This window comes from Lampetra fluviatilis, chromosome 18, assembly GCF_964198595.1.
Source record: "Lampetra fluviatilis chromosome 18, kcLamFluv1.1, whole genome shotgun sequence".
NCBI lineage: Eukaryota > Metazoa > Chordata > Hyperoartia > Petromyzontiformes > Petromyzontidae > Lampetra > Lampetra fluviatilis.
Genome location: NC_136292.1, coordinates 4,847,239 through 4,860,507, shown reverse-complemented (window position 1 = coordinate 4,860,507; position 13,269 = coordinate 4,847,239). Strand labels below are relative to the sequence as shown.

The 13,269-nt window shown below is 48.5% G+C and overlaps 1 protein-coding gene across 2 annotated transcripts in view; it reads left to right on the top strand.

Annotated features, from left to right (window-relative positions):
• The first annotated feature begins 624 nt into the window (after positions 1–624).
• Positions 625–13,269, top strand: part of POMT2 (protein O-mannosyltransferase 2) — a 45,641-nt gene continuing 32,996 nt past the window's right edge. For both annotated transcript variants that reach the window (XM_078864398.1, XM_078864397.1), the window contains exons 1-5: positions 625–1,245; positions 6,131–6,215; positions 8,447–8,551; positions 9,886–9,994; positions 12,226–12,334. In XM_078864398.1, coding sequence (XP_078720524.1) covers positions 923–1,245; positions 6,131–6,215; positions 8,447–8,551; positions 9,886–9,994; positions 12,226–12,334 — 731 coding nt within the window. In that variant the 5' untranslated portion in view covers positions 625–922. The remainder of the gene's footprint in view (positions 1,246–6,130; positions 6,216–8,446; positions 8,552–9,885; positions 9,995–12,225; positions 12,335–13,269) is intronic.

The following is a 13,269-nucleotide window of genomic DNA, read 5'->3' as shown; positions in this document are numbered from 1 at the left end:
ATGCATTACTTTAAATGGCAACCAACACTAAAGTTCATTTAAAGTTTAATTAGTTTGGCCACATACTCTGGCTTGGAAAATAACTTAATGTCAGGGGACTGCTTGTGTGAATCCAATGTTTTTGAAATGATGCCACTAAGAGGGCCAAGTGGATTATTGGATGTGTAAAGCAAAAAAATATATTATTTTACGTTCACAGACGTGCGTGAAGACATCTGAAGTACAGTCTAATTCTCCACGACGCTCATTCTGTCGCAAAAGTATACATACGATGCATTGTTACATTACGCACGTGCTAATCTGCACGTTCTCAAGTATTCAATTGTCACGAATGCTGTATTTGTTTCTTTGTGTCACGGATTTCAACAACTTGTTGATGTACGCCATTTTTTTTAACCCAACCTAATTCACGACAGATCTATTATACAAGTCTGAATTATATTCTCGCGGATGGGGCAATACGTTCAGGGCACGAAATGCCAATAAAGTTTACTTCGCCACGACGAGAAGGCTTCCTGAGAGATCGTGTAGCTAAGGAGCATTCACTGCAGTTGTCTAACAAAATAACACGGGAGAGCAGATCATCCTTGTCTTGGCGCGTGTTGTTGAAACTGGTGCGTTTAACTGTAATATTGTGGTCGAACGACGTTAATAATGATTGATTTCGGGCAGGGACACCACCCAACCCCTTGACTTTTTAAACTTTTTTGTAAAGTCGAAGAGCCGCACTGACGTCACCTCCACGACAGCTGTGAGAGTTCAAAGACCCCCCTCCCATCTGTTCAGTACATGAACGTCCATTCGGAATGTGGTTCTCCCAGATCTCCAACACCACCACTGCTGCTACTACCACCAGCACCACAGTCCTGCCCCATGCGAAAAGACGCGAGGGGCCATTCTTGAATGCTCTTTCGCTTCCACGATGAGCAAGCAAGGAGACGCTTTTGTCCGTCGGCGTAAAGCGATGAGCGATCCGGCGACTCCGACGGCGGCGGCTTCCCCGCATCTCAACGGCGGCGGCGGCGAACCCGAGCGAGTGCGTCTCGGACGACGAGAAGGAAGAGGTGGCGGACGAGGTGGAGGGCGAGGGACAGGAGGAGAGGGACCGGGAGAGGCCGGGCCTGGCTCTGGTGCCGAGGGGGGGCAGCGGGTGTCGCCGAGAGAGGCGCGCGTGGTGTCGGCCTGCGTGCTGTTACTTGCCGCGGCCACAAGGTTCTATCGCCTGGACGAGCCAGACCATGTGTGGTGGGTGTGCGGACACATCATCACAAATCATCATCACACACGTACAGCAGTGTGTGTGTGACACACATCATCACCATCACACACGTACAGCAGTGTGTGTGTGACACATCATCATCATACACATCATCATCACACGTACAGCAGTGTGTGTGTGTGCACTGTGCAGTATCACGCACTGTCAAGGGTAACTGAAGTCGCCTGCGCACTGTAAGCCAGAGCGCACTGTAAATTCACACGTGTGTGTGCAGACTGTAAGCGAGCACGCACTGTAAATTCACACGTGTGTCTGTGCGCACGCGCACTGTAAATTCACACGTGTGTGCACGCAGACTGTAAGCGAGCGCGCACTGTAAATTAACACGTGTGTCTGTGCACACGCACTGTAAGCACGCGCACTGTAAATTCACACGTGTGTTTGTGCACACGCACTGTAAGCGAGCACGCACTGTAAATTCGCACGTGCTCAGTGTGTGTTTGAGCACGCGCGCTGTGAGCACGCGCTCTGCCGCACGTGCGCAGGCGAACGCGCAGACAACAACGACGTCTTCTCCACCACCCGTGGGCGTTTATTTCGCAACCTTTGCACGCGAGCGATACGGTCCCTGCTGCCAGCAAGGGTGGAGAAAAAAAACCCGATTTTTTTTTAAATAGCAAATTTGATCGGGTTATTGGTTTTTATTCCAAAAAACACCCGATTTTGTCGGGAAAAAAAACCATGGTTTTAATCCGGCAAGTCAAGTTGCCGTCAATCGGCGGCAGCAGCAGAGTCATCGGATTCGCTGTCCTCTCGCAGTTCGATCATCTCGACCGCGCCGTCGAAGAAGACGTGAATGTTGCTCTTGATGAAGACGACGACCTTCTCCACCGATTCCACGCTCGGGTGGCTGCTCCTCCTCCTCCTCAGCTCGGAGTGAACGAAGGCCGTGGTGGAGAAGAAGTTCCTCTCGGACGCGGCGCTGGACGTGGCGATGCTGGACAGCTCCATTGTGAACTTTTGCAGCTCGGGCCACTCGCTGCCATCGGACAGCCCAAGACTCCATCAGGAGCCTTGCGAACTTTGACCATCATCTTGTAGCGGGACGTGTTGTTTGTCTTCTCTCTGGTGGGCGGCTATAATTATAGGGATTAACAGGCAATGCAACCGGATTGTGGGCCATCTGAGATGATCGTTTTTTAAAATTAAAGCCATGAAAAACCCGATGGAAAAAAAAACCCGATGCTGCCAGCCAGCCTTGGCTACAAGCTACACGCGGACTGCTGGGACAAGTGCTGTTAAGCGGACGCCTGTTAAAGCCCATAGATTATACTTTTTGGTTCTTTCGGTAAAGTCACGTCGGTATAAAATAAAATAAATCACGACGTTTCGGGCGCAACACAAGCGTCCCACCTGATGATGGACGCTTGTGTTGCGCTCGAAAACGTCGTGATTTATTTGAATCTATACCCACGTGACTTTACCGAAAGAACCAAAGAGTATGGATTCCTGCAGTCACGAAAGCTTCAAATCAAGGTTCGGGTATAGTTCAAGCCAACCTGTCCGCTTCTAGGCTTCCCAACCCTGATGTTGATCACGCGCCGCACCGGTTATTCGGATCTTCTGCTGCTTCTTCTTCTTGTTGTCCTCGTCGTCGTACGACTGCTGATGTCGATGCAGAGCAGCGACTTGCAATTTCCACACTCGGGTGGCCAAGCCAAGATAACCGCGAGTGAGCGGAGTGTATCCGCTCTGATCTCCCCCCCTACCCCGTTTTCGTGTTATTCGATTATTGCAACTAATTACTCTACAGGACGTCTGGTAAAAAAAAACCAATAAACACAAAATTGGCAAGCTGTGGTGTGTACAACAACATTCTTTGGCACGTACCAGTGACAGGTACCGCAATATCTCATCCTGTCGGTACGGTGGTGGCTGAGCCGCATCGAATTCCGGTTGCCGAACGAATACATTATAAAGTTGCCCTCGCAAACCTGTCCACCCCTTATCAGTGCCCTACCTTATTACAGACCAATTCAGACCTTATTGGTCTTCCCGTGCCCTTATAATTCTCAACGTTCATCCGACAAAGTCCCGTATTGAAACGGCTGTCTGTCGTATGGACCTGAAAACTCAATTTCCCTGTTCAAGAATACGGGTAAACCGTATGGGCTAACACGGTATGCACTCATTACACACGAAGTGCTTGCCACAAAAGAACCACAATACCTTGCTGATCTCGCCAAGGGGCATAAACCATCACGTGAACTCTGGTCGACCTCACAGCAGCGGATTTTGGCTCGGCCATCGAACAAAGATGGCCACTGGAGCAATGCACTTTTAAATCTAGATTGAAAATGTATTTCCTTAGAACAGCTTTTTTGTGTTTCGTTTGTTGCCCTTCCCCTGCACCTCCGATTAGCATGGTTGGCTACGTACGGTTCAGCATTCTTACACCATGTAGTGATTGTGAAAGTATGTCACCATGTCTGACACTTAACTGATGAAAAAGAGGTAGTGTTCCCAGGACAGGTCTTAACTATACCGAGTCCTAAGACTCATTTGAAGTGCGTTTGTATGCGGGAGAAAACTGGAGTTTCCGGTGAAAACCCACGCATACCAGAACAAGCAACCAAAGAATGACACAAATAGATTAAATAATCCACAGTCGAGTGAGTTGGGATTCTGATAAAACTCTACGTGATCCACCAACGCAAGCCTCCAAAGTGATGGAATCAAAGCACCATGCATACACCACAGCAGACACGCATCTATAAGTCTGAGTTGACGTTCCAGAGGCTGAGAACTGTCACATTAACCACTGGCGAAAAATACTTGCAAGCTGCAGTGTGTACAAATTCTTTGGCACGTGCCGTGACGGGTACCGCAAGCGTGTCCACCCGGTGCTCCCTGAGCTGCATTGGATTCTGGTTGCTGAACGAATACATTGAGGGTCGCACTCATTACACACAAAGAGCTTACCACAAATGAACCACAATACCTTGCTGATCTCATCAACGAGCATCAACCATCACGTGAACTACGGTCATCTTCGCAGAAGTGACTTTTGGCTGGCCATCGAACGAAGACATTCATTGAGGCTCGCAAGGACCATTCCCCCTGCCTCAAGAATATGCCTGATATGGTCGATGCTAAGAGATAGGCGACAAATCCAGCTCACTCCGGTTCCTCAACAATGGATTGCCACAGGTTCAGTACTCGCGGCAATGCTCTTCAAGGTCTACACGAGTGGCATGCCATCAAACGTGTCAAGCTAATTTGCATATGCGGGTGACCTTGCCCTGGTAACAGCAAACAGCCATTTTCAACAACATTGAATCCACTGAACCAAGACCTAATGACCATGGGGGAATATTTCTTGGAATGGAGGCTCAAGCTAAATCCGCACAAAACAACAGGCATTGCACTTTATCTTGATAATTCTAGGAGCACCAAGCACACTCTGAAAGTGACCTTCTGGGGCAACACTCTGCGACACGACCCCACTCCAACCTATCTCGGAGTGAAGCTGGACCTCACGCCAACCTTCCACGATCTCCTGAAAAAAATAGCTGCCAAGACCAAAACAAGGGTCAACCTGGTTAAGCAACTGGCAGGCACAAGTTGGGGAACATCAGCACCGGTGCCACGGACATCACCAATGGCCCTTGTGTACTCTGTGGCCGAGTACCGTGCACCAGTATGGACCAGAAGTAGTCACACTCGACTTATTGATGTCCAACTGAACACAGCAATGTGGTGTACCACGGGAACTTTCAAGTCGACTCGAACACCCTGGCTGTCCGTGCTGGGCAGTGTGTTTTTTTAAAATCACGGATGCTGAGCACAGGTCCCAAAACCCTCAAAACACCAAGTGGTGAGCAACAAACGACACAATCAAAGGTGGAATATATTTAAGTTGAGATGTTATAACACGCGAAGAAGAGGTTGATGGGAAGGAATTCCAAGAGGGGGATTGCGATGGAGGAAGCAAAAAGAAAAGTATGTTCAGCTACAGTAGGGTGGACAAACACGGTAAAAGTGAGATGAAACGATTGATCTGCTATAGGTGGCTAGGGGGGTGGCACTACAGTACATGCTTGCCATGTGTGCTTGTCACAAATTAACCAAAGAACCTTGCTGATCTCATCAAGGATCATAAACCATCACGCAAACTCCTCGCATCCTCGCAGCGGCTTTTGGCGAGCCATCAAATAAAGACGCTCACTGCATCGTGAGCTTTCAGATGGGCTTCTGCAGCCGTCTGGCATGCTCTTTCCTCTGATATTTGGAAGCCACTGGAGCTATACACTTTAAAATCTAGATTGAAAACGAATTTCTTTAGAACTGCTGTTTGTGATTCGTTTGTTTTCTTTCTCCCACACCTTCGATTAGCACGGTTGGTTATGTACGGTGCGAAATAAGTTCAACATACAAAGTGTGCACCCATCCCTGCTCACAACAGGTGTAGATTTATCCACACGCAAATTGGAGAGTTTTAAGTGTGCATATACAACACTAATTTGAACTATGCTGGACTTTCATTAATATATTTTCTAGGTACGCAAGAAAAGGTAAAGCCTCATTATATGTCAGATGCCAATTCATGGGGATGTCACGAACATTTTGGCTAATTGTCCTTTTCCAAGCACTTGCAACAAATTATCAATTGGGGTCAGTAATCCATAATATAATAATTAATAAGCGTCACACGACCATATGCGAATGGCAACCTTTACGGCGGTATAGTGTTCAAGATGTTACCCGTGTAGCCGATCATCCAAGGGGCTGACAATGTGCCACACCTGGGCTGTGTGGTGGATGGGGCATGTGATCATTGTAAAATGTACAGCAGGGGGATGTGTGCATCTGACCGTCTACTGAAGCCCTCTCGTGTCTTTCCTCCACCAGTTGGGACGAGACTCACTTTGGCAAGATGGGAAGTTACTACATCAACAACACGTTCTTCTTCGATGTCCACCCTCCACTGGGCAAGGTGGCTTGTTACACATTAACAGAGTGGTAATACTGCAGTAATGGTACAGCTCTTTGTAAATAGAATTGCTGGATGAAGGCCTCCCAAATGCCAAATCGGTGATGACAGATGTTTGGCTGTAATTCATCACGCTGCTGAGTGCAAATCAGTGAAGGTGTGAAGGTGGTGGAAGACCTAGGACCGGTTCAGAGATCACTCGCTGCCTGCTGTTAGCTGAGGCCGAGAATCAAACTCCGGTGATCAGGTTTATAGAGTGCAGGGTACTATCCTCTGCGCTTACCCTTGTTCAAGGCCAGGCTCTGCCTATGACCATATCATCCTGAACGTGCCTGATTTCATCAGAGCTCAGAAGCTAAGCTGTTGTGAACCTGTATGGTGCTTGGATGAGTGACCAACCGTGCATTTGATGTTGTAGGCTGATGTGGGGGCTATGTTGTCAGCAGAGGGCAGTGCAGCAAAATGCACTTTGTGGTACAGGGACTCCTCTACTTACGGACATTCGACTTACGAAGTTTCAGAGATTGGAACAAACCTGTCCGTATGTCCAGTTGCCTTTCTGGACCGAGTGTCATAAGTTCAACCACCGCGCAATAGATGGCGGTGGTTGTTCGGTGTCATTACCCAGCATTCCCAGCACTTCTGCCTGGGCCGCCACCATTGTCTGTTGTTATGTTTGTCTAGTGGCGGCTCCTGCAAAATCTCTCAGGGGGGGCAAATGTCTGGATGATTTATAAGGATAAGGTCCACCCATGCAAAGGATAAATTAACAGCTTAAGCATGTAAAGGCAACTTCACTTCTTTAATATTAATGAAAAATAAAGTGACTCTTACAATACATCTTGTTTGTTTCTATACTCACTATTAATACAATCCACTCAAGTTTCTTTTATTAAAGATTCCACTAGGTGGCGACAAATTATATTGTTGGATGAAACGTGCTTACGTATGATGACGTAAGCACGTATGATGACGTAAGCACGTTAGAGCGAGCCCTCCCGGAAGCCATAGAGAATGCATTGCAGCGCCCCCGTTCGAAAAAAAACATCTTTGAATGTAAGTCTATGGGACCACTCGGGGCGATTCTCAGCTGGAGGGAAATCGCCCAAAAAGAGGCGGTACTCCACAGAACGTAGCATGACGCTGATTGGACTATATCCAGAGGCACAGTGACGGCTAGCGTGACTCTGTGGCTGAATGACATTGGTGGTGCGTCGCCCAATCGCCCTAATGAAGAAACCGCCCCTGTGTTTGTCGCTGTGCGGTGCACTACAACGTTCTCTGTGCTTTTCACAAACACTATCAACCCCCATAATGTCTCGGAAGCATGAGAGTAGTGAAAGGTGTTGAGGGTGGTAGTACAAAGAACCAGTGGCATCTACATCTACAGGAGATTATACAACTTTTAAAGCCATTCCCCGTGTTTAGTGTACATGCTGTACAACATGTTTGGAATCGACAGGAGTAAAGTTGGACTTAAGAACAAATCGACTTACGAACAGACCTCTGGAACCTAACTCGTCTGTAAGTAGAGGCGTCCCTGTACTATATTATGTCCCAACGTTGATGGTCCCCACCTCCACCAACACTCGCTGCTCAGCGTGGTGAAGTACGGTCACAGAGCTCAAGCGAGCCATTTGACATGGGTTAGCCCCCTCACCCAGAAGTGAAATGACAAATTAGGTTGTTCTTCTTGGTTCTTTCGGTAAAGTCACGTAGAAGGGAAATAATAAAATAATAAAAATAAAACATAATAAAATAATTCTCACGACGTTTCAGCCACAACACAAGCAGCCGTCCTCAGGCGAAGACCAGGTCTGTCGGGGAGACAGCGTCTGAATGAATTACTTCCCTTCTACGTGACTTTACCGAAAGAACCAAGAAGATGAATCCCTGCAGTCACGAAAGCTTTAAATCGAAATTTAAATTAGGTTGTACTTGATATGACTGATTGATTATTTCGTTCATTAAGTACGTAAATATTCCCACTGTTCTGCAATAGCGTCGTGTTGACCCGTTTGTAATTAGACGCCGTATAAATCCACAAGCTAAATATCCGGATGCCATCAAGGCAGAAGCCGTTGATGCCACCACACTTTGTTGACGTGTTATACCCTCTGCCGTAGCTGCACAGTAGACACGCAACCTCCAAGATCTGCTCAAACGGTGTCCCACCATCTGGTGTTGCAGCTTGTCGAGCTGTATGAATTTGTGACTGTGCGTTGCTCTACCAGATGCTGATCGGCCTGGCTGGGCACCTCAGTGGCTACGACGGCACCTTCCCCTTCTCCAAGCCCGGTGACAAGTACGGAGCGGCGGAGTACCTGGGCATGCGAGCCGTGAGTCGCTGTAGTCGCAGTCTCCGTGTCCCACACCCCCACCCCACTTCTCGTGACTCTGTTCCTCGGCTCATGGCCGGAGAATTATCGCATCCAACGGTGTCCTACGCTGACATGTCTGTCCTTTTACGGGGTGTCTGGACCTTGTCACCAAAGGGGCGAATTTACCAAATGTAAAAATGTTCCTTTGCAAATTACCGAATTGGAGTGGCCGATAGCAATGTGACTTGCATGTGTCGGTGCTGCGTCACCCTCTGCTGCACAGGGACAGCTGCCATCAGGAAGGGTCTCCTAGGCTAAAAAAAAACTGACTGCTGTGTATCGAAATGATTGAGATGCGATGTAAGGCGCTTTGAGACATTGGGGCATTTAAGCGCCCAACACATGCAAATAGTTTTTCTTTGGCTGGCTTTGTTTTCAGTAAAATGTGAATGCATGTGAGGTATGCGGTTGATTCAGAAGTCAAGAGAACTGAACTGGCACCGTCAAGTTCCTGGGTTTGAATCTGAAGCAGCCAGCTGTGGTTAAACCGGGTTCTCAAGTGCGGAGAGTTGATGGTCTCAGCTGGGTCACCGATGGCTGCACAAAAAACACGTCCGGCAAAAACCCCCCGAAGCTCCGCTTGAGTAAGGCAAAATTCATGGTAAGCGGGAACAGCTACTAAAATAAATAAAAAAATCGAAACAAAAAGACTCAAACCAGCAATATGCAGCGTTTTCCTAAATGTGTGTTTAACCGAGAAGATTTGGTGAATATGGTGGCTCATGTGAACTGGAGTCGAGGGTAGCACTGGATTTCATTTAATGGCACACTGTTTAAATAAATAACTAATTTACACAGGACCCTTAACACATTCCTGTGGAGGGAGCTGGTAGGAACGTTGGGTTGCTCGGTCAATGGCCAGGGTCAACAGCGGCATGGTGTATTCTGCAAATATGACCGGCTGTGAGGGCGGGCACAAGCCGGCGACGTTGAGTTTTATAAGGGCACTACGGGGTGATCAGCCCCTCCCCACCCAGCCCCGCCCCACCCCACCCAGCCCCACCCTCCCCACCCAGCCCTTCCCCACCCTCCCCACCCAGCCCCTCCCCACCCTCCCCTCCGCACCCAGCCCCTCCCTGCACGACGGACGGACACAATAATCCCCTGTGGGCTGGTGTAACCAGGAGGTTCCTACCAGTATAAATATGCAACTTAAATATTCATCAGACTGTAAAATCCATAAATGTAATCACTGAATTTACAGTCCATTAAATTGCTAAACAGAACAGCAAAGCTTCAATAAGTAGGAGAACATAGTCATAATATTTTCGTGTGCTCATTTGCCTGGCCAGTTTTGCGCGCTGCTGGGGTCACTGGCGGTATTTTTCGCGCACCTGACCGTGCTCGAGGTGACGCGCTCCATCTCCGCCTCGGTCGTCCTCGCGGCGCTCCTCATTTTCGGTGAGTCGCTTCCAATCCCTGCCAATGGCACCCCGTTATCAAGTGTCATCGCTCCGCGCCGCGTTGCAATTCCACCGTCGGGGGCGTACGAAGGGGCTACCGCTTTTCGCAGAAATTGCGTGAAAAAAAAAATGTACGTAGACGGGTCTCTACATTTCTCGGGGGTGTGTTTTTGACCTTCTGCCGGTGGCTTTGTGAGCTTTTCAGCTCACGGCTGTGAAAATAGCCACCGTCTGTTTCACTTAAGGCCAGTCCCTTGGGGTCTTTGGACGGGTTGTGTGGCCAATCGCTCACGAGTGTCTTTAATCGCGCCGGTTTTATGAAAGAATCAAACGGGCTGCGATAGAAAACTGACGATGCGTATCATTGGGTTTTCTATTTACTCGCAACAAAAGGCCTGCATGACAACAGTGTCGTTGTTTGTGCAGATTGTCCTCTGGGAATCCTGGAATTGCCACGTTTACCCCTCCCCCCCCCCCTTTTTTTTTACAATTTCAAGCAAATCCTTTGTTCGGTCCAGTTATGAGAACAGCGCACGGCAATTGAGGCCTAAAAGGCTCTCGTTAAAGTGTCATCACCCCCTGCTTCAACCTCCGTTTGACATTTATAAACACGCATGCTCCGACCTACAAGTGTCATTCGCCGCTTGCCACACACTGCCTCCCAGAGACGCTGCTGCTGAAGGTCGCGTTAGTTGTATGGTCGCATAGTTTCACTGGTGCCTCAACAAGACTCAATTTTGTAGACAATCACATTTTGTGAGTCGCCATGACTTTTTCCAGGACACGCCTCATTTTTTACCTTTGTAAACAAATGACCCGCAATAATGTGCAGTTAGACCTCCCAGAAATTCAAATCGTAAGCAATTCACTTTTTTACGACGCGAATCGTAATGAAAAGTATAATCCCTTTATCAATCCACGGCTGTATGAAGGTCTCGGTCATAGGGCATTGTTTGACCCCACCACGCTCGTCATTGCTGGTTGTCGCCAGTGGTGGGGGCCCAGGGCTGTTGCAGATATTGCTCGCCGGTGAATTTAATGCCCCGGAATCAAGTTCAGGTAGCTGGGCGCATAGCACAGTTTGCCAACGACTATTCCCGCTTGTCCATGCTTGGATAGCATGCTTGGATAGATATGAACGGTGCGAAAGACGTTCAACATACATACACACTTTAGGAAATATGTAAGTAAAATTCTCCATGTAAGGCAATTTAATTTGCCCTGGTGGCTCAGCTGTAGAGCGAGCGGCGAGTAGTTGCAAGGTTGCGAGTTGACTCAGCCCATAATCCCTCTCAGGGTCGATACAATCAGTACCACTTTGTGGGCAAGTCAACAGCAGTTATCATAAGGATCGACTCGCCTCCGCCATAGGAACATGGAATATTCACCATTAGTTTTAAGTGCGATGTGGCACTTAAAACTAATGGGTTAAACAACCTGGTAACGAGTACACACATGGCGACTGACTTCACTTGTGATCACACCAGGCATGTGCTGTTACTCGCTAAATAAGGAGTGCCTGCTCCATCTAAAACCTATTTACAATTGTAAGCATTTTTCTAAAATACCTAGAACTTAAAATAAATATACGAGTAGTTGCAGAAGTGTGTAAAGGCAGCACGTGTGGCGGCATTTGCAGATAGCAGCAACTTGTTTCATTATGTGTGCGTGTGTTTATGCGTGTGGGGAGCGGTAGTGTAGCGGTCAGCGCGCTGCGCTACGAACCTGGCGACCCGGGTTCGATTCCCGCTCATGGCCAATACCAGTGACGATTATCTGAACCGGTCCTGGGCCTCCCCTAGATCGACTCAACCTCAAATGAGTACCTGGTGCGGTGTGTAGTAAACATCGTCACTAGGGAGACAAAGGCGGCCGGGCGTGGTGTTGGCCACCCACCCCATCGTGTGCCGTGCCGGCCTTCAAAGGTGCTCGCTAACAGCACTTACCCCTACAGTCTGTTAAGGCTACACGGGGGATCTTTGTCTTCGCATCGGGAGGCCGAGGACCAGTTCAGATATTCGCCACCGATGTTTCCAGTGATGAATATCTATACTGGTTCTGGGCCTCGCCTTGGTCGACTCAGCCTTAAATGAGTACCTGGTGCCGGGGCGTGGCACTGTCCACCCACCCCTTAGTGTGCCGTGCCGGCCTTCATGGGTGCACGTTTACAGCACTTGCCCTAGCAGTCTGTTAAAGGCTATAATGGGTTTCTATCTTTTTTTGTATCAGATACGGGCTGCCTTACACTGTCTCAGTACATCCTGCTGGACCCCGTGCTCCTCTTCTTCATCATGGGGGCCACGTACGGCATGGCGCGCATCGGCTGGGGTGGTCACAGGTGAGGGGTTCATTTAATCTTCGTCGTTAGTTGCCGCGACTTATCCACCGCTGAATGAAGGCCGACCCCGGCCGCCACCGCCCCTCATTGTGCCATGGTGTAGCAATGCGCCTTGCACCTGCTGCGGAGGACTCGCTCACGTGGTGAGTTTCGTCTTTTGGGCAGTCGCCTCCACCCTCAGTCTCGGCCATTTTGTTTTGCCCAAGCCCACTTAAATGTTTCTTTACAGTCAATATGATGTCTCCATCTTGTCTGTATTACTTAATCATTGTGCTTCTGTCCGCGTCTCTCAGTGTAATGCCGAGCATGCACTTCTCCTCGCTTCAATGCGCACTTTTCAGCTCTTCAATTCTATTTGCCAGCAAAATGGCCATGCTGAGTGGCTCCCTCGTGTACCTTGGTATTCTTTACGCACTCAATTTTCCTCTCACATGAAGCCAAACACTCATTAATAAGTTTGCCCAAACATCTCAAATGCAGGACACTATTGAAAAATAGACCCGAGACTCGGTGAGGCTTTTTTGAGTAAATCATTTCCATTAGGCTGTGTGCTGCATATTAAGTCCCACCTTGATTCTGTGCCCACCTTTGTCCCACAGTAGCGGGAGACTGGGCTGACAGCAGCAATTAATCAATTAAGCCATTGATTAATTAGCTCATTAGGTGTATGACGTGAACTGCCTTTTAGCAGTTTTGCCACTCTGTGATTGCATTCATGAGTATCATTTCTCCTTTTTTGACACATTTTGCAAGTATCCTCTAGTGGAAAGAAAGAGGAAGTGTTGCTCGGCTCACGGCTGTCTTTTTAACACCTTCACTCCTGAGTTCCCTCTTTGGCCATTCTTGACCACTCGCATAAGAGGACACATTTGATCATGTGTCAATTAGGAGAGGGTTTTCCACATTGTGGCGCCTCGTGGCCATCGAATATCACT